Source organism: Amblyomma americanum, chromosome 1 (genome assembly GCF_052857255.1).
Source record: "Amblyomma americanum isolate KBUSLIRL-KWMA chromosome 1, ASM5285725v1, whole genome shotgun sequence".
NCBI lineage: Eukaryota > Metazoa > Arthropoda > Arachnida > Ixodida > Ixodidae > Amblyomma > Amblyomma americanum.
In genome coordinates, this window is record NC_135497.1 from 196,416,410 (window position 1) to 196,442,473 (window position 26,064).

Sequence of the window (26,064 nt, forward strand, 5' to 3'; positions counted from 1 at the left end):
CTGAAGACCCGCTTTCATGAATGTTGAATTTTCCAATGCACCTGCGAACTACTATTCTGCTCGCACGTTGCGCAAGTCACGTCGAATCGACGACACAACTTGCCACGGTGCTGCCCATGTAACAAAACTGCACTCCGACGATTATTCGCCACCACTCTCCTGTACGATAGTTGCAGAGCTTCGGCGCTTTTCCTCCGTGGCTTTTTCAGAGCGAACGTGGTCCGCAGTGAAGTGAAGAACAGCCTCTTTTGTCGCCTTCCGGTGACTAAACTAGGTGTGAGTTGTACCATTTCTTTTACACAAAATAACATTGGCTGCTTGACTGCAGGCTGCAGTGTAGTCCTCTAGTGCATGCAAATTGTGTCGCCGTAGCGTCTGACCCTCACCACAGGAAGGGAGCACAGCATTTTACGGGCAGGCAGAGAAGGGTGGGATGCTGACCTGTACGAGGCACCGCTTGCAGAGCCCGGCCACCACGAGGGACTTGGCCACCCAGCGGGCGGCGTACGCGGCCGAGCGGTCCACCTTGGTCGGGTCCTTGCCGGAGAAAGCTCCGCCACCGTGCGCGCCCCAGCCGCCGTAGGTGTCCACGATGATTTTCCGACCTGTCAGACCCGCATCGCCCTGCGCACCGGGATGGAAACGGATCGTTCAGGGCCCCACTATACTGCGGCAGTGCGGTGCACTGGGCCATGCCAACGGCGGCGTATTCTTGTTAGTCGAGAAGTTTCGTGATGCCTTACGTGCAGTTGCAAACCAGCGCGTCTTTCCTCTATGAGTGACCTTTCGGCTTTCTCTAGACTGAGAGTCTGGCTACGGTCTGTGGATTCGGAGCTGTACATCATAACCCACGGTGGTCAACGCGCGCTTTTGCACATCTCACAAATTGTCAACAGTGAAATGTGAAACAGCTGGCACCACGCTCATCAAGGGCTGACTCCTTTGGATGTTCACCCGTTGGGACGGTATACATGAGTGGGTCGGGCTATCAAGACTGTCAAAGTGACGGGCACGAGCGGGCCAGGAACCGTTCTTACTTGCGAGAATCTGTGGTCGGCCCTGAGTCGCTGGCGCTAGCTGAAGCTTCCCTTTCCACTGCCAACAAACTGAGACAGAGTATTCTCTCACCTCCTTTTCATGGAAAGGTGGAGCATGACAGAGACATGCTTGATACACCTTCGTCTGCGCCCAACACGACGCGTGTCTTGTCTTCTGGAGGCCGCAGTCTGACTTTAGGCTCTCCTTGGAAACATTTGTCTGTTAACTTTCCAGCCGACGTACATATGCATGCGCGTATCGCATACCTTTGGCTGTACGGCTTCTTGTTGGTATGATGAGATTAGACTTTATAAATGTTTTAAACTCTAGATTTTTTTGCTACGGTATGTTGAGTTGGGCTTTATATGGAGATAAGCTAGGTGTGTGCTACGGTATATTGAGTTGGGCTTTATATGGAAACAATCTAGGCGTGGTTAGAATGCATAGTCATGAGTATTAATGTGTGCAGTGTAGCGCACTTGGTTACGATTGAAACTATATACACTCTTGATAACAAGGTCCTGGCTTCAAGTCTGGCTTCAAGTTACAGTGTTTTGGAGGAGTTAGAGTGCAAAAGCTTTCAAGAGCGTTTCGACCCCATGTTAAGAATCTCTCGGCTGCATGGTGAGCAGCGGTATTTTAAACGAGTTTAGGCCCGGCTCATGGCCACGCTAGTAAAGTCGGCGCGATTTATAATACAACCGCGACAAACGTGAAGTATTCGCTTCCTCTTGCTCTTCCGATTAAAGTGATTGCTTTCGCGTAGAGGGAGCTTGTACATTGCAGGCGCAAGTCCTCTAGAACACGGAGACGGCAAACAAGAGCAACCCGGAGTTGCAACCGGAACATGAGTGCATTGCGCAGTCCCATGCACTGCTCTATTTCTGCCTGCGTGCTCGAGCTGCGGGGAATATCATCAAATTCTTAGCTACAGTGCTTCGAAAACCTTTTCGCTCGCGTACGCATTAACCGAATTATTCCGCAGGTAGCCGCTGCCCAATCTTTTTTTTTGTCTCGTGTTCATTTCTCATTGCCAGGCAATTAGCTTTTTTCAAATTACAAAGCAGGAGCTTATGGCGGCAAATAAAAGATTAAAGCAATGGCTTGCCGCCGCCTTCCGGCTATAGGTCCTGACTCTTTTATGTCGACTAAGAAGAAACAATGAATATCGTGAAAGAGAGCGGGCGGGAACTTGAACCTCTCCAAACAGTAGCACGCTGGTCCCCTAACTGCTGGCTCTCGGCGGCCGATATGATGCCGAAAACGGCCACTGGGCTATCTTGCGGCAGCATACCAAAATATGCCGCCACAAATCGCGTGGGTGCGGTGCTGTGCGGCTCCCTATGCGGTGCCGGTGAGCGTGTGGAAGGGTTTTGCTCACCATGGGTCCGCCTTCGGTGAAGCTGCCGCAGGGGTTGATGTGGAATACGGTCTCGTCGTCCAAGTACCGCTCAGGAACAACAACCCGTATCACCTGCTCCATCACCTGCTTCCTGATCTCCTCGAGCGAAACCTCGCCCGAGTGCTGCGTCGAGACCACGATCGTGTGCACGCGCTTGGGAACCGTGGCGCCGTGCCGGAACGCGTACTCGCAAGTCACCTGCGCAGCGGGGAATGGTCGTGGCGTGTGGGCGACGTTGCGCATCCAGCAGGAGGCACTCACTCCCCACGCTTCTCTAGTTAGCCCCACTTCCGAGATCCCTCCTGTCGCTTCGGGGGGGGGGGGGGGGGGGGGGGGGGGGGGGGGAGAGAGGAAACGTTATCCGACGACTCGGGTCTGAATCGTTTCACGGACGGTGATTCCGTGAATCTCTTAGGGACGCACGCTTCGGGAGAAAACTGTAATTTTTAAGTTAATGGGTTCTTGCGTTTCAAATCAGTACCGTTGGCTGTGAGCGTGTAAGAAGAAAGCAGGCCGTACGAAATGTTCATAATGGTGGCAACTAGCCAAAAAAAAGACTATAAACAAGAAAAAGGAGAGCACGGAACAACATCTGTAGTAACATCTAAAATGCGTGCCTGTATTCAATAAAATTTTAGTCGTTAAGTCCAGCTGTTGTCACGTACTCTCCTTTGTCTTGTTTAGCGCCTCTTTTGCTTGGTTGTCACGCTCGTGAACACGATTGGCCAACTGGCCCACCGTTCAGCCTTACGACCTACGAAATGTGGCCGCCTTGTAGCCTCTAAAGCCTTCGCGCGGCGTGCCTCACAGTAGTGCACCACTTCACCAGTTGTGCTGCGATTGCAGCATCAGTTCGCCCTTGGCGCCCATCTGGCGGACAGTCACCTGAGACTTGGAGTCGGGCCTGGCCCACCAGAAGGTGCCGTTCCTGCGCAGCTCGGCGAGTCGCTCGTTGAGCTTGTGGGCCAGCACGACGGTGAGCGGCATGCATTCGGGCGTCTCATCGGTGGCGTACCCGAACATGAGGCCCTGCGCGAGGCGAACACAAGAAGACTGTGCGTGAGGTGTCCTCTTCGCGCTGACTGCGCCACATGCTCGCTGTCGAGACCCGCCGCGGTGGCTCAGTGGTTAGGGCGCTCGGCTACTGATCCGGAGTTCCCGGGTTCGAGACCAACCGCGGCGGCTGCGTTTCGATAGAGGCGAAACTCTAAGGCGCCCGTGTGCTGTGCGATGTCAGTGCACGTTAAAGATCCCCAGGTGGTCGAAATTATTCCGGAGCCCTCCACTACGGCACCACTTTCTTCCTTTCTTCTCTCACTCCCTCCTTTATCCCTTCCCTTACGGCGAAGTTCAGGAGTCCAACGATGTATGAGACAGATCCTGCGCCATTTCCTTTCCCCCAAAACCAATTATTATTATTATTACTATTGCTGTCGAGTTCGCGGACGGCTGCGGGCGCTGCATTTATTGTACTCAAATATACAACTGTATATTCACGAACAGGCAAGCTATTATTTTTTTTCTGCTTGCATTTCGTTGGACCAGAGCTAGAAAGTCGTAAGCCGAATAATGGCGCCTTTCAATACAACCGGTAGGGAAAAGGAGAACTCGTCGGTGGTGGTCACTTTTGTTATGTTGTGTAGTCGGAGCGCGCAAGTGACTCAAGCGAGCGCCGTTAATGACTTGAGTCGTTTTTACTGAACGTATGAGAGAAGAGAATGATTAAAGCATCAGGGCGAGCCACGAGGCGTGTGAGCAAAACCTCCTCGTACTTGTAGGTGCGGTGAGAACGCACAACTTTCTTCGGAACACATTTTCTTCGTGGCTCTGACAGGCACAAACAAAATAAAAACAGTGACCCTCCGGTGGTCACCTGAAGACACGCGAATCATTATTGATTCATTCGCGCAACGAGTGTATGATGTTGCTCATGTTTCCATCCTTTTGCTTCAGACGTAGTTTGCCGAGTAGATAATTTTTAGCGGCCAAACGTGACGCAGTCTGTCTCCGAGTAAGGGCTCCTTTTGGCAGCCATTCGTTTTTTTATAGAGCCGACTTAAGGGACGCCGCGAGCAACTCCTTTTTTTTTTTCTGGCGAGTTTTGCGGGTAGTTTTCACTATCCAGCCGAGATAAACGAAACTAGGTAGGTTACTATATATAATCAGATACAACTCAAGAACGAAGCGGCAAATGCCCATCAAGTGATGCCCTCCAGCCAATGGCATCGAGCGATCGTCATGGCATCGTGAGTAATCCCCTTGGACCTTCTAGCGTGACATCGCAGGGGATGGCAGATGAAAGGGTATTAACCATGGTTTAATCGCATTATACCAGGACTTCATGAAAATCGGCGGACGCCATTGGCTGGAGGGCCTCGTTTGAGGGCCATGTGCCGCTATGCCCTTGAGTTGTATCAGAATAGAGTCCGCTCAAAGTGGACACGCATACTTTAACTTCTTTAGCCGGTCACCATAATTGGAGCACGTGGGAAGGGCTTTGAAAATGCGAAACTGCAAAAGTTTGGGGGTTGGGATTCACCAATAGGCGCTGCTTCGCATATAAAACTAACCACTACAGTGTGCCTGAGCCGTAGGGTGCACTAGTTCATGCTGGTGTGTTTAACGCAGCATCATTGACACTTTTCCTGCGCAACTTGTCTGCGTGCTTTAAAAGTGATATAACCTCATAACAGATTGTACTCGGAATGGCATCCACGCATTTCTACCTACAAACACACGCAGGTCAAATTGCGTACCTCTCACCGTTACCGATGCGCGTTGCGCACAGCGCTCCTTGCATCTGTACAGTTTTCAAGCGTTTGGTGTGTTGCTGCACCACAGACCCATGCGCATCGGGGTTGGATTCGCAGCCGCACCTAGTAAACAGCTGCCCAGGGCGGACCCAACCCGGAAAAATTGCGTCCGCTTATTCTAGCCCTGCCCGCTTCTTTTTCCTTTCCCGCACAAGTCACAATATTTCAAGTGTCAGCGATGTCTACCAGACCGCTGCGGTGCGGACAGGTGATTTTTCCCTTTCACTGCAATCTCGTGCGCGCAGGCAGACGCACGCATGCTTACCTGGTCACCCGCTCCCAGGTCGTCTTCTTCGCGATTGTGGTGGACACCCCTGGCAATTTCTTGCGCCTGCTGCTCAATCGTGACGACCACGTTGCACGTCTTGTAGTCGAACCCTGAAGTGGGGCACAATTTTAATTTCTTGTTCTCATCGTTAAGCTTCGTACACTTATACTCGGCTTTGGGGTGATGCAGTGAGGCTGTCTGTTGGGAAGCCTAAAGGCAGGTAAATGTTCAAAACATGTGTGATATCTGGTTAAGCTTTTGCTTTTCGTTCTCCACATTTTTCATTCGTTTTCCTTGAGTTGGGGGCCGGGAAAAGGATGTTTTGTGAGGCCAATTTCGTGAGCAGCAGAGTTTCACGACGCTAATCCTGCCGGCGTCACCACTGCATCAATTTGTTAACTCTTCCAGCCTCACCACTGCGTCAACTTGTTAACTCTTACGTTACCACGAACAATGTCACGGCTGGGTCCGTCCAGTCATCTTTAAACTGCAGCCTGGTATATGGCACACTGTGTCGGAACCTACAAGCACCGAAAATTTGCTCTTGGACTTGCATAGCTGCATGCAAACTTTGCAAGTCCGACATTTGCAAAGAAACAAAAAAAAATCTGCGAAAAGGATGCACCTAGCCTTTTTGTGTGCTCCATGTTTAAATATTCAAGTTTAGTATTCACTTGACTATGTTTTATCCTAAGTAGACTCATCCTATTGATTAAACAACGCAAGAAAGACGAGAACACAGGAACACTGAAGTCACATGAGGGAGTGCTGTAATGAGTTCGCACCCATCAGATGAGAAACTAATTTAATCCTGAGAGCCGGGCGAGTTGGTATTGCCTCACCCCAGACTCAACAACGCTAAAAAGACGGAAACGTGGGACTTCAGTGTTATTGTTTTTTTTTTTGTTCTAGACTTTTCTGCGGCGTTCAGTATCAGGCGAACTGTGACTCATCCAACCTATTCAAAATATAATTGTTTATTTATTTCTTCTTTATAAATGAACCAGTAAAAAATCAATTAACCTTAAATGAGCATGTCCCGCAATAACACCGAAGCGTACTTCACTGTAAAGCATTTCTGTCTTGCTCTGTTGAATACTAAATTTTAATATTTAAACATGGAGCACACAGACAGGCTAGGTGCATCCTTTTCGCAGATGTTTTTTTTTTTTGTTTCCGACCGTGGAGGCTGCGTTTTTATGGAGGAAAAACGCTAAGGCGCCCGTGTGCTGTGCGATGTCAGTGGACATTAAAGATCCCCAGGTGGTCGAAATTATTCCGGAGCCCTCCACTACGGCACCTCCTTCTTCCTTTCTTCTTTCACTCCCTTCCTTATCCCTTCCCTGACGGCGCGGTTCAGGTGTCCAACGATATATGAGACAGATACTGCGCCATTTCCTTTCCCCCAAAACCAATTATATTATATATATATATATATATATATATATATATATATATATATATATATATATATATATATATATATATATATATATATATATATATATATATATATATATATATATATATATATATATATATTGCTCTGTTCGTGTTTTCCCAGAAAAATGATGTCTCAATCACATTTTGAGAGGAACACATGCGTAGTACCATCAGCGTCAAATGAAACGCGAACAAAACAACTGAATATAATAGCGGCTGGAGAGGAAATAGAGGCGTGGTCTATTAACACTTCCAAAGAGCAGTCTTCACGCCTTTGACGCGGAAATCAACCGCTCCAGTATTCTGCCTCACTGCTGTAATATCTTCCAGTTTTTCAGTTTGCGTTTTAATTCTCTTGTTCGCGTTTCATTTGACGCTGACTGCACATGCCGTTTCCATTAAGGGCATTACAAGCACCTCGTCTGTATGTGATACCGGAATATAACGTGCCGTTCCGCAGGCCTGGAAAAATCTTTTGCTCCTGGACAGCAGGCCGTGCCATGTGCAACTGTACCTTTAGAAGAATCGTCGTAGCCGATGTGCTTGATGGTATCCCGGACCACCCTCTGGTAGTCGATTGTGTGGCAAGAGGTAATCTCACCGGCTAGAAGAATCATTCCTGTTTTGGCAACCGATTCTGCGAGGAAAGGATGAAAAAGGACACAATTTTTTTTTCATCACATTGTAAACTACTTCTTTTTTTACCATATAATGTTAGCAGAGTCGCAGCCCTACTGCAAGCTGTGCACTTACCGCATGCTACCTTCGCCTCTGGGTCCTTGGCCAGGTACGCGTCCAGTACTGCGTCGCTGATGAGGTCGCAAATCTTGTCTGCGAGCAAGGAAATCCCCAGGAAGCACGTGGTTATAATAACGGAAGGCACGCATTGCGACAATGCAGTTCCTGAATTCGCCGACATGCAAAACAGCTCGATGAGAGGTTGCTTGAGCATTGCGCTCTTCAGCTGAGGATCGCTCGTTCATTCATGGCCGCGTTTCAGGGAAAGCGCAACGCTCAGCAATGGGCATTAAGAGCACTGGTTTTCCATTATGCTCGTGTACATGTATACCGCGTGTCCCACAGGCCGACCCTTGCCCTTTAACGTAAAACAAATATCATAAGCATTATCACCATGGGGTACCTAACGTGTGCGGGCTTGGTTTTTTTCTAGTTGCCAGTGGTCCTCTCGACCAGTTACAGGTAGTATAGGCGTCTGGCAGGCTTTATTCACAAAGAGGTAGGCGCAGTTTTGTCACTGATAACTATTGTTTGCAACATGCTTATCCACTTAATAACAGCGCCAGCAAGGAACGACACGACTGCAGAAAATTTAAGGCCACCAATCTCAGTAGTGAATTATCTCAGTGGCCTCAGAAGGAGCTGTCCTTTGTGGATGCGTACGTTCAAGAATTCTTTTTTTTTTGCCAGGGACGATTGTTTCAAATGATATCGAGTGAAATTTCAAGCGATTTTTCGCGATGCGTCGTGCACTCGCAATTCGTGCAACAACAGGCAAGAACTGGGTATCGGAATCCATAGCCGGAGCCAAGGTGCCAGTGCACAGTCAGGGTAAAAGCGGGTATGTGCGTTCGATGTCACTCTGTAACGTGACAGTCAAGCCACTGTCCACGCGACGTGGCACGCTCAGCATAAAGTCTGTTAGCGCGCAAATCCGCCCGTAAGCGTAGGTTTCTACAGTGAATGCACCTTTCGAACGTTCCACACAGGTGAGGTGTTAAGCTGGCTGAATACTGTCGTGATAAACTGAAACTCACGCCGGCTGAAACTTGAATACGGCATACGCGTAATTGAGAACATTGTACATGCATTTCAACTTCGCGTGGCGATGCGACTCCGCTGTGTAGCCGTTGCTTTAGCTTGTTATAGTTGTCGTTAATACGCGGCACATATGCGAACGTTAACAGCACTCCTAAATGCCCGCTGTGCCAAGAGCGGCCGCTTCGAACACTGCGCGCTTGGTGGGGAACGACGTTCGAAAAAATCCGATGTGTACTATGGAAGGCTCCGGAATAATTTCTACCACCTGGGGATCTTTAACGTGCACTGACATCGCACAGCACACGGGCGTCTTGGCGTTTCACCTCCATCCAATTTCGAGATGCCGCCTCGTTCCAGAAATGTTAGGTTAATGGGGGTTTAACGTCCCAAAGCGACTCAGGCTATGAGAGACGCCGTAGTAAATGACTTTCGAACATTTTGTAGGAGTTTAGAAATTGACGCAATGGTGTCGCTGGCCAGGTTAGCGGCGTCAAACTCTGCTGCTCACGAAATCGGTCCCGCAAAACTTAATGATCAAAACACGAAATTAAAAATATGTGCCTCACTTCAGCGTTCGACTACAAGACGTGCAACGTGGTCGTCACAATCGGTCCTTTAACGTGCACTGACATCGAACAGCACACGGGCCTCTACAATTTCGCCTCCAGAAAGGCACCCGGTTGCTTTCCAGGCGCCCGCTCGCGTTTCGATCGTATCAAGGGTGTGCTCCGTCGAGCAGTGTTTGCAAAGCCAGCAGCGGAAATACCCGCGGGGAGGCATTGTTCCGACTAGACAGCGGCTCGTCGCCGTCACCTCGGCAAACGCGCGGCCGCAGAAAGGGTAGTACCAGGAAAAATCGATTAGATAGATGCTGCCGGAACGGCGTGTGACCCGATAAGCACGCTCTTGCCACAGAAGCTTGGAAGAGGAGTGCGCGGATTTCTCTGCACTCGTCCCGAAATGATGCGAATATTGCGGGAACACCTGATGCGGCACGTACTCGCTCGTGGGCCCCGCGCTTGCATGAAGGGACACTACAAGCGGAGAACGTCACATAACGAGAAAACCCTAACGCGACAGGATAACACCGTGTCGAAGCAAGGCTGACGTTATCGCGATCGCTTGCACTTGCATGCATGTGAGCGTCTCGTGGGCTCTGACAGCTCAACGGGTTTCAAGAGGATCCTTGGACTGTTTACCTCGCAGAGAAGTACCGCCGGCGCGCGCGGTGCGCGGCAGCCGCACCATCAACAGCACCAAAGCACAGTCGACAGCCGACCGCTTTCACCGTTCGGCGTTTTCGTGCCACTCGAATGGCTGGCGCTTCTGGTATCGCATGGGTCGCACTTTCCCACTTCTCTACGCTTGGTGCTCAGTGTCTGTACCGCCCAAGCTTACGGTAGGCTCTTACGCTTGCGCTACGAAGTCTGAGTACGAAAATCTGAGCAGACCTCAATGGGTCGATCTCACAATTTTCCCTCTCCTCTTTGTTATAAAAGTGTTATAGAAGAGCTTGGGAACCGTAGCTAAGGGAGGACCTTGCATTACTGCCACAACCACTGCCCACTGCACGGGTCCCGTGAGAGAGAGAGAGAGAAACTTTATTGGCGCCAAAAATTGGTCGATTCAGTGGGACCCGGGTGTCTTCATATTGAAGTTCCGAGTCTTCCATGGGTGGTGCCCTTATTCCAGGGCCCCACTGAGTCTTGCTACCTCATACGCATGCTGGACCAGTCCTTTTTGGACCACCAGCACGCTGCTGGTGAGCAGGCTCTCCCACTGTTCCGGATTGGGCTCTTTTAGTTTATGGAATGAATAATTGTTTTTACACTCCCATGTAATATGGTATAAAGTGGGGGTGGCTCCACACCACTTGCATGTGTCCGCGTACTGGTTCGGAAACATTTTGTGAAGTATGTGTAAGTTATGAAAGATTCCTGTTTGCACTCTACGCTAACCGACTGCCTCATATTGCGTTAATAGCTTGTGTAGTGGAAGATACGCTATCCTCTGTCCTCTGTGGTGATTTGGATTTCCCGTGAAGTGCAGTGCATTCTTTCGGTGTCATATTCTGTCGGAGCGAACGTGTGCGGAAGTTCTGGCGGAAGTTCTCGTAGCAGCGCCTCTCCTATATTTTACAGCAAGTATCAGTACACAGGAAAACTGATTTCTCGTGGCTGTAGTGGTATAGTGGCGAGGAGTAGACGTAAGTTTATCGACATCCGGGTTCGTGCACATTGCATCCAATAATACTCGACGAAAATTCTCAGTGCTCAAAATAAGGACGAAGCGGAAACGCACACACCAAAAGCCTTGTTGTGCGCGCTGTGAATTTTCGACATGGGCTGTAACCGACTCAGCTCGAGTCGCTATTTTGTCTAATGCAAAACGCCGCCACATTGTTTGTAGCGTGCAGTGTATTCTAAATCCCGTGTTCTGCCTTCCTCGGAAATGAACCCGAGTGAGCAGCAGATGTCGAGCACATGTCCTCAAGCTTCAGCCGCAGAGCTTCTTGGCCTCTACGCTCTAAATTATTTAAGGTGTTGCATTTAAATAAGGCCCAATAACAAGGGTCTTTTAAAACGAGAGAACCGACCAGAATGAAACGAAGTATTCGTGTGTCTAACCTCGCATGCAGAAGGTGCGAGGTTCGATCCCCAGTGCTGCCGGGTACCCACCGGTGATACAATGGATGCAAGATTTTCCCTGCCTGGTGCTCGGCCTCTTTAGGGTGAATGCTTGGGAAATGGGTCTTTGTCCCCACATTGAGCAGAAGAAAGAACCTTGTGACATGGCGCTCTTTGGCCAAGTGAGGGGGCGGAGAGGAAGCGGGACGATTTAGATGGCCGGGCACTTTTGTGCTTCGGCGACCCCTCGGGCCCAGCCCACTGTCCGAAGCTGTAGCTCCGGCTGCGAGCTGCACAGAGCAGCCTCCCATCACCCTATAACGTTCTCACCCTTGCCACGGGTGCTTGGGTTTGTTCGGGCAGTTCAGAAAGATGTGATTAAAAAGCTTACTAGGACGCAAGTGGAAGTCAGGAGAGGTTTCGCCGTGGGTTATAATGGAGAGAAGGAAAGGGGTCGTGACTGTGGCCGTTTGAAGTCTCCGCCACAAAGCCTGGTCGCTATTGGAAAGAAATTTATGCGGTGGAGGGTACATTAGGCGGGGATTTCTATAAAACAGGGTGAGGTCGTGGTAGTTTAGAATTCTATCCCCGGCACTGCGAGATGAAGGTAAGGCAGGTCCCTCCCAGCATGGTTGACGAGTGCTCGGGCTTGGGTGTGAGCGGCCGTGTTGCCTGGGTGTTCGCTGTGTGCGGAGACCCAGGGGAGGGTGATGCATGATCTAGGATTTTTGCAGCCAGCCGGGGAGTGGTTTTTGCGATTGGCGTAATTACTAGTTGCTGTGTTGGAATCTGAGAAAATGTATTTAGCGTAGGAGTGTGCGATTGCTCAGGCAATTGCTGCCTCTTCCGCTTCCAGGGATCTGTCGAATTTGGGATGGGCGCACTGACAATCGGGTTTTGTAATTCTACGGCGGCCGCGTCTACATAACCTGCCGGAGAAATGGGTAGCTACGTGTGCTTAGGGAGACCTTTTGGAGAGCCTAACGCTGTTCACTGCAGATCTCGCGCATCCTCAAGCGCACGCAGTGGACCAGGCTCCGTCTCGCGGGGCCACTTCAAAGCCTGTGCGCACGCGAACAGAAGTCATAGGCTAGATGATTAAGGAACGAACATGTAACGCTGGGATCATGACGACGTGTCGCCTGACGTAGGTTCTGGCTGCCACTGGAGAACTGGGTTCAGTTATATATGGACGCCCCGAGAGGCAACTGCTGGTGTTTGGGGTTGGTTTCACAAGTACATATGTAGCCTATTCCGGGGCCACCTTCAAGTGGGACACCCTGCACTTCTCGACAGAGGCCCGAGCCTGAAATGAGCGACGCTGTAGAGTAGAAAGCTGGATCAACCAGCGCCACAAATGGGCCTCGGAAGGTACCCTGAATGAGATACGAATGCACCTGCTGAAAGGCATTTTGTCAAAGTAGCGCGGTGCGCCTTGATTTGTGTTGTTAGTATATACAGGGTGTGTCACCTAAAACTTCACGCAATCTTTAAAAATAGGCTTTTTGAGTTAGAAGAGCACTTTTTTTCGACATAGCGTTGTCAGCGTTGTCGTACATGACAATGCAGCTAAGACATGGTAACTAGGCTGTTTAACTAATATTGAATAGAAAAATTTTTCACTATTAGCGTTAGGGTATTTAATTATAGAGAGGCGTGTAGCCCACGACAATTAATATCCATATCAGTTTTTAGAATTTCGAAAATGCGGTTACACTCTGCGCTGTGGCCCAACAAATTCTAGCTACATCGATGCCAAAAAACATGCGGTTTCGAGAAGCTTGCAGGCAAAGCAACCTCTCCACTGCACGTAACTCGTCGAAATAGCCAAATTTGTTGGGCCACAGCGCCGAGGATAACCGCATTTTCGATATTCTAAAAACTGATATGGATATTAATTATGGTGGGCTACACGCCTCTCACTAAGTAAGGAGCCTAAATGTAATCGTTAAAAGTTCACTATTCAATATTAGTTAATCATCCTGCTCGTTAGCACGTCTTAGCTGTTTTCTGATCTACTACACCGGTGACAATGCTGTGTCGAAAAAAGCGCTCTTATAACTCAAAAAGCCTATTTTTAAGTACTGTGTAAAATCTTATGGAAACACCCTATATATGAGTATATATATATATATATATATATATATATATATATATATATATATATATATATATATATATATATATATATATATATATATATATATATATATATATATATATATATATATACTCACTCCCAATACCGTATGATACTTTTGTTGGCGCACTTGTTCAAACATTGACGAAAATCGCCGTGTACCGAGAGCGGCTATACATGAAGAGTGCACCGCGACTGAGCGCTAGTGGTCCAATATGTATTTAGGTTGGTTATCAAGAAATGTGCTCTTTCGATTCTATCGGCGATCGCGTGTCTGCTGTCGTGTGCGGGCCGAGTGCGAGACCGATAATAATGTGCGCGCTCAACGAGTGAGATTAGCCGTTCACGCAACCAGAATAATATGAGCCACCCCTTACAAAAATTTCTTTAGACAGTCTTTAGACTGTCCATAGACTTCTGTTTATAAAGTCTATAGACTCTCTGTAGACACACCCTAGAGAACAGTCTATAGGCAATGCAAATCCTATACACAGACTATAGACAATCTATAGAATTATGACCATACACTTTTAGTGGACTTTTGTCTATAGACAGTCTATACACTATGAACAGACAAAAAGAAATATCTATAGGAAGGCAATAGACCATTTTTATGAGGGACGCTTCGGTGGTCAAACTCTACTGACGCGTTAACTCGAGATAATTAATGGGCACTCTATACTCATGCAAGTAAATGCCCTTTTCGTGCTTGCACATAAAGGCAGCAAACCATTCTCTTTCCGTTACGCGACGCGAGAGATGAGTTTGAACGCCGAAGCGTGATCCATGTTTTTCTATCCGCGACTGTACATGGGCAGTCGCTTCCAAGAGCTTGAAACGACTTGGGAAAGCTGTGAAGTGAGGTTCGCCGATCAATTAGCTCTTCGTTTTCCTCTTAGGCCTCCTTACGAGAAACCTTAGCAATCATCTTTTTTTTTTAGTTAGCAATAGGGCGCCACAAGTGGATAAAAAATGCATGACGAAACTTGCACATCGGCTATGCAACCGGTTAGAACCTCTTTTTATCGCTACAGAGCTGGCTGTTTCTTTCGCGGAGGCAACGCAAGCGAAAACAGCTCTGAAAACACGTCTAGAGGTCATGCAATGCAGTACGTACTATAGAAGCTTGAAGCTAGCGCCGGTAAAACTGGTCTTTTTCACCAGCGTCACTTTCCGCTCAGTACTACAGCACGAACGCGAGCGAAAAAAATTGAGTATTGAAGTAACCGTTAGGGTCTTGCTTCTCGGTGGACACATGAATCCCGCCATGAGAGAAGGTTAACGTCCCAAAGCGACGTGGGATATGTGGGACGCCGTAGTGGAGGGCTCCGGATTATTTTACACCAGCTGAGGTTCTTTCACGTGCAATAGCAACGCACAGTGCACGAGTGCCTTGGGTTTCGCCTCCTACGAAACGGGGCCGCCGCGTCTGGGATCGAACCCTCGCCCTCGAATTCAGCGGCCGAACGCTCTAACCACTGAGCCACCGCGGCGAGGCACGTGAGATAGGGAGGAAGGATGTAGAGAGAGAAGGAAGAGAGAAAAAGACGCCGAAGTGGATGGCTGTGGATTAATTTTGAGCACGACTCCTTTGGCCGCCGCGGCTGAGATTTGATCCCGCATACTCGTGCTCGTCAACCGAAAGCCGAAACCGCAGAGCCACCGCGACATCAGGCACTGTTCACACGCTGAATCAGGCTGACTTGCTTAAGGACTCTGCTTATACTGTTCGCTACAAAAAGGCGGAGGTTGGTTGTCGTCAATTACTTGCGGTTTCTTATAGCTTTGAAAAGGTTGAGTGTCATTCCGTATAGCCTGCTCGTTTTTTTATGTATTTATCGGAACTCTCATAAAGCAAGCGTGTCAGATTTTCTGTTTGCTCTTTCCGCTGCATTCTTTTAGAGAAAGAAAGTGACACATTGTACGTACTAGAGCAACACTGCTCTGGGGCAGTGTTTTTGTTACAAATCTTTTTTTTTATTCTTCACTCTTTCGCCCCACTATCATTGGTAGGGTACAGCTTGTAATATCAGGGCTGATAGCTGACAGCATTGTCGTCTGCCAGCTCCGGTATCAGAGACGGGGCATGAACAATGGAGCAGAGCCAAAAGAGTGAAATGGGGGAGAGTGGTTTCAAAGTACGACCCCTGGAATCCCGCTGCGTCTATATACCGCACACGCCAACAATATATCTCATCATTTCTTAAGGGAACATAGACGGGACTTCTTTGCCAACAGAAGAGGCTGCTTCAGGAATAACTGAAGAAGCCTTTTCAGGACGAAAACTTTAAATCGTGAAGATATATACAACCATGCACGCTAAGGGTTTGCGCGAACTACGCAATAGCAGGGCACGTGCATTGGCGTTTTGCCGATTTGTAGATTCTTTGGTAACCCAGCGGTGCTACGCTGCTTCTTTTGAGATTTCAGTACGCACGTGAAAACCATTGTTACATAATATACCATTTGTTTGAAAGCAGGCTTTGCAGCGAGCAAACACTGCCACTGCGGCAACCGGGTGTCCTGAGGGCAGGGGTGTTGCGAGCTTGTGGATAACTGACCAGTCTCCCCAACCCCGAAATACTGTCACCTCACAGAGACGCTGTATATAGTTACATGCTCACTTATCACTTTTTCTCAAGACACGAAGACATGACAGACACCTCCGAACAAAAGTGTACTGGTCATCCATCATTACATAGCCTTTTTTGCACTGAGGTAATAAACATCGCTTTAAAAAAGTGACGTCACTGTCTGAGAAGAAGGAGGAAACAAAAAAGGACTGGGCCATGTCGCCAATAGCTACCGCCGTTGCACGAGCTGTCCATGCGGATTAGCGGAAAAACCGGGACTCAGGCCATGGCAGCGCGCGATCAGTGCGCTGCGCGTGGCGCTTTGAGGGCCTCGCGCGACGCACCCATCAGCGGTCGCCATGGCAAGTGTCCCGGGTGAGCTCAGCAGCCCGCAGATGCGTGCGGCGCCTATCGTGGCCTAAAGAAGCGGTCTTCCGTCGTCTACCTGGGCTCAGTTATTCACGTAAGACTCACCGGGGTGTCCCTCTCCGACCGACTCGGAGGTGAATAGGAAAGTCTCCTCTTCACCGGGCATCTCCTGCTGGCCGTCCACGTAGCGGACTCCGTTGAGTGCGTTGGATCCCTGCAGGGTGCCCATGCTGGTGTCTCTCTCCGTCGCGAGGGGTCGTCGACTACACAAGCCTGCTCGGAACGCTGTGCCGCACACTATCGGCGACGACACTGATTGGAGTCCAGCGTCCCGTCTTGCTCGCTTTATACTGATCGCGGCGGCAGCTTAATCACGTGGCCTCAGGTTCCCAGCCTGCGATGCTGTCCGCTGACCGGGCGCCTTATCGTGTGTTTCCCTTCGCTACAAGGGAGGGATTACCCTTCGCGGTTGCGGCGAGGGCCGCCGCTGAGGACGACTCTGCCGGCCTCCGGCGGCTTTCCCGCCGCGCTTCGTCGCGAGTGGTCCCGCATGGAAGTGCAACAGCTCATCCACGGAAGTGCTTTTCGCGACTGGCGCCCTCGGTCGCCGGCCTTATCGGTACCTCATCGGTGGCCGCCCGACAGCGGTGGGCGTCCGGGTTGGGAAACCCACCCCCTCTGAACCGTGGCACCTTAGCAGCCGCGGGTCGGTGCAGTGTGCGTCGAGCAAACGCGCTGTCTTCAAAAGCAGCGCCTCCGGTAGGGGCTTTGTTGCTGTAGTAGACCTGTGGCCTATACGTGACATTTGCTGCCTTCGAACGCGTTGAAGAGCAGGGTGACACCCTGGGGACCAATGTCTTAATTTTTGCCATTAACTGTCGGTGGCAGACTGGACTATATTCTTGTTGAGGGTTTATTTTTTCGGGAACAAAAAGAATCCCTGAGAACCAGGACGACAAAATAAGATGAACGGTTTCCAGAACGGCAAGATCCTCCTACTTCTGCTGTGGTTAGCGCACCAAAAGTGTTAGAGCGCCTAGAAATGGAACGAAAGAACACTCTTACCCAGTTCCTGGAATAGACATGATACTGCCATTTATTGTGTGTGGAACGTTTAAGCCTGGGCGCTCTCTTGCGCCCAAGGTGCTTATCCAGGGTTCCGATGCTGGGGTGTGCTCCGTGTGCGTTGGGTCGCGCCATTTTTGGGCCTCCATGAAGAGGCTTATAGTCACTGATAATGAACGCAAAACATACGTGAATAATGATAGAATATACTGTATCCTTCGCGAATCAAGACTTGGATCATGCGTGTGATATTCATTGAATGAAAAACTTCAATTCTGCTAGGGCACGCCATCACCAAGCCGAAACATTTAAAATTTATCCCGAGCCCCCCACTAGGAGGATTCTTCTCCTTCTCTCAGCAACTTCAATTTCAACATCGCCATGATACGCTTATCAGAAAAACTAGATGAAATTGCGGACCGAAAATACACGCAATATGCCGATGACATTACGCTCTGGACCACCAAAGGGTCGCTAGGACAAATCGAAGGCAGGCTTCAAGAAGGCGCCAGCACCGTACAACAGTACGCGGAAGACTGGGGGCTACATTGCTCCCCGCAAAAATTCGAACTCGTGGTCCTCCGAGGAAAAGGGAGGCAAAAGACTCGGTCAAATCAGGAAGCAAATATCCAAATTCATGTATCCGGCATGCTCGTACCGGAGGAGCACACTATCCAAATACTAGGGCTTCTGATTCAATCCAACGGAAATAACCCTGAAACTGTCAAGAAACTGACTGCATGCGCACACTAAACGCAGCGTCTAATAAACACTCCGATATGAAAGAGGATCATCTCTTACGCCTCGTTAAGGCCTTCGAAATCAGTAGAATCACACACACGGTACCGTATATCAAACCAACGAAGACGTAAAAGGAGAAAATAGAAGTCCTCATACAGGGAGCGTACAAGAATGCACTAGGTTATATGGCAATCAGCCTCTACTAAGAACCTGCCCGCCGCGGCAGTCCAACACAGTCGACGAGCTGATGGAGGCTCACACAACGGCATAATTCGAAAGTCTTCCGATGGCCCTTTCGAGCAGGAAAACATTAAAATCTGTGTGGATGAACTACGAGTTCACACGAGGCCAAAATTTGTCAATTTCAAGAAACTTCATAAAGAGAATATGCGCAAAACCGCTGCCCTTGAACACGCATCGCAAAGAGCGGCGCGAAGAATGGTATAAAGCACTACAACACAGCCTCGCTTGCAGGGTAGGAGTCGCATTCCTGGATGCCACCTGCCACAGGAGTTACGACTCGTACGAGCGATCGTCGATCGCGATGGTGGATGAGGCAGGAAACGTACTCACAGGCGCCTCTCAAAAGACAAGAAACACCGAGGGAGCGGAGGAAATAGCTATAGCGCTCGCTGTAGCCACCACAAACTCCAAGATAAGCAGTCCGAAATTATATCCGGGGCAGGGTGTCTCCAGTTGTCCAGCATACGCCAGAGCAAACCAAATACCAACGCACGGTTCAGCTGATATGGACCCCCGCCCACACATCCCTTCTCGGGAACGAAGCTGCCAAAAACGCGGCTCGAGAATTTGCCAGCCGAGCCGCGGGACCGCTATAGCAGCCGGATGCGTGCACCATGGGTGGATATAAAAATCTTATCACGTATACCAGGAGATCCAAGAACACTACAGACTAGACAGGCTGACGTATCCGCCAGCGCACACATCACTCACCACGGCATATTCAGTAACATGAAAGAGGTTACAAACACTTTTCCACACCCTACACTGCATCATAAGCCATACCCCGAAACACTGTAAGAAGTGTCATAAACCAGCAAATATTTTCCACGTGTTATGGGCTTGTCCTAAAGGACCGCTGGCGTACAGAACAAGCATTACACAAGAGCAGTGGGAGACAATGCTGTCCAACTGCGACCCAACACCTACCTTATTTTATGTACCAACGCGCCGCCGCGGTGGCTCAGTGGCTATGGCGCTCGGTGCTGACCCGAAAGACGCGGGTGCTATCCCGGTCGCGGTGGTCGAATTTCGATGGAGGCGAAATTCTAGAGGCCCGTGTACTGTGCGATGTCAGTGCACGTAAAAGAACCCCAGGTGATCGAAATTTCTGGAGCCCTTCACTGCGGCATCCCTCATAGCCTGTGTCGCTTTGGGGCGTTAAACCCCTATAAACCATAAACTATGTACTAACGCCCTCACGCAGCGCCTCCTTCATCTCTTTACTTGCGGCAAATAATTTCGGCCACCTGAGGGTCGTGCACTGACATCGCACAGTACACGCACGCGTTTCGCCTACACCGAAGTGCAGCCGCCGTGGCTGGGTTCGAACCCGGCTACTCTGGCTCAGTAGCCGAGCGCCCTAACCAATGAGCCACCGAGCTGGGGAAGCGGAAATAAAGGATAGCAGGCAGAACGCAGAAATGAAATGAAAGTGGTGAGGGGGACAGGTAGAAAGATGACGTGCACCTGTAAATCGTATTTTTTAGGGCATTCATTCTGAACGAGACACTTTCTTACTGACCTCCTCTCTTGGTGTTATTTCGTTCTTCTATCGGTTGTAATCTCTATGTAACAGATAATTGTGTTTTTTATTTTCTCATTTATGCTGCTCTACCAAGACAGCATGGTTGTTCCTGCGCACGATAAATACTGATTGCTTGATTGATTGATTGATTGATTGATTGATTGATTGATTGATTGATTGATATCTTTTACTGGTACCTGTTCGCATTTGTTTATTTGATGTGCCTTACATGTGGTCATACATTGCATTTGATGGATACGCCATACTTTCACATTAAAATTCTTATTTTTGTCAGTTACTTTTAGAGCCGAGCTGTTCCAACATCCCAGCTTATGGCTAGTTCTTTCCTTAAAATCATCTTTCTCTCCGTTTAAAGCCCAATATACCGATGTATGACGAATTTCGGTGATCTGGTACAGCTGTTTTTACTCTGGTACAGCTGTTTTTAATGCACGTTCATCTTGTAGACTGTGTCTAAAATGTAAAGTTTCACTGGTTGATTCTGAGCGACTGCGTCTCGATACCTGCCCTCAAACTCTGTGATACTGAACCGAACCAACCACACGAACGCACGTTCTCATCCGCCTAGCTAAAACAAGTAAACTGTTCTAAATAGGCAAACTAAATTCACGATTAAGCAGCCGATCGCGACTTCGTTGTTTGTGCCACGTATCAGCCACTTTATGCTGTAACCGTATATGTCAGCAAACCCAGCTGTCCAATCGACTGCGTGCCCTGGCCTGGTATTAAACCTGAAGCTTCCATAGAAGCCCTTTTATTCTATCGAGCCTATCTTCTTGCGTTATAGCTCCCATAGTAAACCGCATATTTTAACTAAACTACCGTCGTCTTCGTCATCATCTTCTTCCAATTAAGTTCCATGGATGGCATTGTATCCTTTCTTCTTCCGGTCCCACTTATTCTTGCAGGACCTTGTATTTTATCGACGCCATCTTCTCACGGCAGCTCCTACGGAAGCCCATATTACACGCGGAGGCTTACCTCTTCTCCATCTGCTACTTCACCTTCTCGTAGGCCCACCTGGATGTAGATTTTTCTTCTCCAACAGAAAATCATGGACGTGACGGGCGGCGGGCCCCGCGTATGTGGACGTTAAATGAAGTTTTACATCAATAACTGCGTCTACTTTCAAGCTTCCTCATCGTTGCTTATACCCGGAGGAATGACCGACGTACGCGGCAGCCTTAAACGATGCTTCAAACCTCTGTTCGACCATGATGTCCAGGCAGGCGCAGCCAGGGGCCACCAGCCGGGAGGCTAGCTCTGGACGAGGAACTCCTTTCGGTGAAGTTCCCTAGCAGCAAAAACACTCTGCAGAGTCCCACCTTTCGTTTATTTCTTTTACAGCGTCAGCTGTTCTTAGCTGCTTGCTAAAAAATGTGGCGTCAGAAACGCTGCCCGCATAGCCCACCTGGCCTGGAGGGTGCCTCTTCTGGAGCCCACTCCGGTGGATGCCAGCAGGTGCATCCACCGGTAAAAATTCGTATCCCGCCCGCGAACCCAGCACCTTTCACTCAGCGACTCCCGCACCTCCTAGCGCCTCCCACATGCGAGGCGCTTGCACAAGCCAGCTAACGCTGGATCATTTCGTGTTACAAACTCTCCACCGTCCTGTGATTTTCTTTGTTTGTTGCTGGATGGTTCACTGCTTTGAGAGATGTGCTGCACTGCAGTGTGCACTTGCAAAGAACGCCGTTTTTTATGCGCGGAGCAGAGCGCTTTTCGCGCTTTGCAACATAGACCGCAGTAACAGCGCGCCTTGAAAGCACGCAGGTATGCCTTTTAAAACTGTTCATGAAGTGCATGCATCGAGAATGTGGCGTCTTAATACCGCAGTGAGAGACCAGAGCTGGCATGCACCGCGTGACAGTTTGTGCTCGAACGGGGCAACCTTCCCACATTCGTTCCCTACAGTCCCAGATATCCACACAGCCGCTTTCCCGGACACAAGGACTACCCAAGGAGCAGAAACCCTCAAAGCCACTAATACCACAGAGGCAGAATGCCCGGCTATATCTATGTCTATAACACACATCTGCACCTTGCTCACAGGACCACACGACCATCTGTACAGCCATCTGTACGACTCTTCAGCAAAGGAACCGTTCTTTCTTCATCCCACACACTATCTACGCTACCATCACCACAGCAACAAACCACCATTAAATGGGGCCCTGGGCATGAGGGCATCCCCGGAAAAGAGCACGTTCATGCGTTTGCCCGAAAACTTAGCGTCCGGGCGCCGGTGGATGGCCTCCCCGAACCACAAACGCACACTCACACCCAAAACGAGCTTCTTGAGTACCACACTGTCAAAGAGCGCTACAGGCAAAGCCGCATGATATACCCTCCTCCCCACTCCACACTAGACCGCTTACAGAGCCTACTTTGGCTCTGTTCCACTCCACCCACTTCCCTTCATACTGTATCGCCTGCGGAGCCAGCCACCACCATCCCTCCCTCCCCCCACACTCTATCACTACATCCGGGCATGCCCACATCCCATCTGTATACCGCCCATTCGCACACCCACTCCAACCTCCTAGGAGACCGCCCTTCTGGACACACGAGCTGGTGAACAGCGCAAGCTGATTGACCGGGCTAGGCTGGAGGGGAAGGCCAGAGGACTCCTGGACTGAGGAGCCCTCCTGGGAAGGTTTGTTCTTATCTTTATTATTAAATAAAGTTTACCCTCCTCCTCTAGCTATGTGCGCCGCAGGGAGCGCTGCCTACTTGAATCATCGTGCGTGTTCATCGTAATAGTGGCTGCATGATGTCGATGGCTACGAACTCGTAGCAGAGTTATTCGTAGGCTTTCCTCACGAGCGCCTAGAGCATTGCTGTGGCATCGTTGAAGCGCGTGCAAAGGTCACCATCGCAATGCTTCGCGCCTGTCCGATCGCTTCGCAACCGGTCTTTCTTGTGAGCTTGAGACACGGGTAGGCATCGAGTTGAAGCAATTCGTTCACGTGACGGCGTCTCTAACGTCTAATCCAGATAACTCGCATCTCGAGCGTCGGGCGCCTCTCGCTGTTATCGTTTACTTAAAGCGTTCTGCGCTGTGATGCAAGCGAACGGCCCGACTTTCCACGGAACAGGAACGAGTCATCGTCAAAGTAGAGTACCTTAACACTAAAGTGTTTTGTTCCTATCGCTTCGCGCCGCCATTCTGTGCTGCACCTGCCATGTTGCGCTGTCGGCTGTAAGAGATTACACGAACCACGGTTACACCTTATCCCCACACAATTTCTAATGCCTACCTGACCCTCTGACGCCCCCTGCCTTCTCATGAAATCCAATGTGTTGCCCTAAGGAACCATCGGATATCTTTCCTTCCCATTACATGCCCTGCTGAAGCCGATTTCTCCTTGATTTCATCTAGGATATCATTACGTTGCGTTTGTTCCCTGAACCACTCTGATTTCTTCCTGTCTCTTAATGTCGCACTTATAATTTTCCTTTCCGTAGCTCACGGCGCTGTCCTAAACTAAATTTAGCCCTCTTCGTTAGCCCGTACAAGTTTCTGCCCCATAGGTGAGCACTGGCAATATACAGCTCGTATACACTTTCCTTTGAGGCATACTGGTAAGCTTATAGCTATGAGCTGAGAATACGTGCCATGTGCACTCCACTTCATTCTTATTCTCCTAGGTATTTCACTGTCGTGATCCACATCTACGGTCACTAATTGCCCTAAGGAATATATTCCTTTACCACTTCCAGCGCTTCGCTACCTATCGTAAACTGTCGTTCCCTTCCGAAGCAGTTGATCATTACTTTAGTTTTACTCATACTAGCTCTTAGACCCACCATTTAGCTTTTGGGAGTAAAGAGGGAGAGAAGGACCGGAGAGAAAGAAGGGAAAGCAAGCGCGCCGCAGCGGCTGTGGCTCAGGATACGCGCCACCAAGAGCTTTCGGCATACCTTGGCGGGAGTGGCACAAGCCAAAGCTGGTGGTGCATCTGCGTCACCGGCAAATGCATGGCTGTAAATATTCGTGAAGTTTTAGGCCTAGGAAAGAGGGAGGGAAAAAAAGTTACTCAATGACCGAGACTTGTAATTAAGAAGGCGGCTCCCCGAACAATTGCTGACTGCCATTGTCACCAGAAAACATATGGTGAGTATATGTAGATAACATTTTGAGCGTAGGCTTTGAGCCAACCGTCACCACCTTGCACGCCTAATTATGCGGATGAATTTGGACATTTGGATAGTGACAGCGGTTAAATTTACAATCTAAACGTGCACGTTCACTGCAGTGAGTAAAACTTATCAATTGATTTAGGTAATTATAAGACTGAGGCCGACAATTATCTTCCGACTTTGTGATAGTCTGCTTGCAGATCTTACTTGCAAAAACGACTTTCGTTACACCTCATCGTTTCCTGTGAAAAAAAAATTCTAAAAGCCTAACTGAAGAGCACTATTTTCGTGCCGGTTATCCAAGCGTGCATGCAGCAATATTGAAAAAAAAAAAGAAACGGAAACTGGTCCATTGAAGTAAAGCGAAGCTATAATTGCCGAACTATACGCGTAGTAACGATGATTAATTCCTCATTTTGATTTCTTGTCTAATTAGGTAGCATTTACTACTTAGTTTTCAGCACTATACCTGCCCCTATCCTCTCTTCCTGTCCCCTCACCTCTTTCATTTCATTTCTCCATTCTGCCTGCTATCCTTTATTTCCGCTGCCTCAGCTCAGGTGCTTCAGTATCGATGGCAGATGCCGGGGCTAGCAAAAATCTTTTCCTTCCTTTTTACTATTATTTTAATAAACAACCACTACCACCACCACTACCTGCGGAAGATCTGTAGGTGGTTGTGTGCAAAAAAAAAACGCCTCATTCCAGTGCTTCCTACCCAACATCGAGCCTCACTTTTTCGGCAAAAGAAAACTAGGAACAAAACCGTTGCCTGCATCCTCTTATATACCTCTAATGCTGTACTGACGCACGGCTCTGACGGCCAAGCAGTTACGCAGACGTGACGAAATAAAAAGAATGCTGAACTCTATCACACATACCGCTTAACCATATTCTCTTCGTTTTGTGACACTGAGTATTTATTTCTAAAAATTTGGGTGATTTCTAGTCGGGATACCCCTTGAAATTCCGCTTGTGCTGCGTCTCCTTCTCCCTCCTTGCTCTCACCAACGCGTTGTTTGGCTAACATTTCGGTCCCCTGGTCTTGTTAAAGTGTTGTCTGCTGGCTTGTCGTGGTCGCCTTGCAACGCCATATCGCCTCGATCCACTCGCCGCAGCGAGGGCAAGCGCTGCGCTGGTTTCGCCACCATTATCTTGGCTGCGGCAACGGGGGACGTCCTCTGGCGTCGAACAGGGGAGCGACGATGTGCGGCTGTTCGAATGGTTGCCTTCAGCGGACGCGAGCGTTATCGCAGTTTTCACGGATGTTGACACATGCTGAGTATCCGGAACAAGGACTGCCGGAACGCTCCTCGTGGCACTGCGCAGAAACGATGCGGGTCCTTCGCTGGCCTCACGTGGCTGCGTCCAGCGGGGTTGCCCATTCAGAGAGGCGTTATCGGCAGAGCGGAAAGCTAACCCGTTTTGCTTGCTCGGCCAACCATAAGTTTTGCATGAACACTATCGTTTTCTAGTTCAATCGCATGAGCGTTAGGATAGTGTGCCGACTGCTCTTGCAGTCGCCAACGGTCTGTTGTCCCGGTCTTTAGTTTCAGACACTAGCGTTTTAAAAAAAGCATGCTAACCACTTACGTTTTGCGCATACGGCCAGGTAAAGCTGGCGCCGAGCGCACGTTTCCCTCAGCCAGTTTTCCTCGTGATTTTATTCGCTTTTATCTCTTTTATACTCGAGCAGGCAGCCAATTTGCTGTGGTCTACATGTTCACTGATCTCACTTCTTCGTCTTACGGGTGGAGGGACGGACTAAAAGAGTTACAGAAGGTTTTGTTTCTGCGACTGTTTTACAGAACAGAAACGCTTTGTTTTCATTTGTTGCAGTCAGCTGTATGCAGTCATATCCAGCGACCAGAGTA

At 49.3% G+C, this 26,064-nt stretch overlaps 1 protein-coding gene across 1 annotated transcript in view; it reads right to left on the reverse strand.

The window, feature by feature from the left end:
- The window catches only part of LOC144114468 (S-adenosylmethionine synthase-like), a 29,487-nt gene extending 12,682 nt beyond the window's left edge, over positions 1-16,805 (reverse strand). Inside the window, exons 1-7 of the mRNA XM_077648218.1 lie at positions 16,558-16,805; positions 7,718-7,795; positions 7,479-7,601; positions 5,519-5,631; positions 3,326-3,469; positions 2,420-2,638; positions 442-624 (exon numbers count right to left, since the gene is read on the reverse strand). Of these exons, the coding sequence (XP_077504344.1) occupies positions 442-624; positions 2,420-2,638; positions 3,326-3,469; positions 5,519-5,631; positions 7,479-7,601; positions 7,718-7,795; positions 16,558-16,681 (984 nt within the window). The 5' untranslated portion in view covers positions 16,682-16,805. The remainder of the gene's footprint in view (positions 1-441; positions 625-2,419; positions 2,639-3,325; positions 3,470-5,518; positions 5,632-7,478; positions 7,602-7,717; positions 7,796-16,557) is intronic.
- Positions 16,806-26,064: the final 9,259 nt, after the last annotated feature.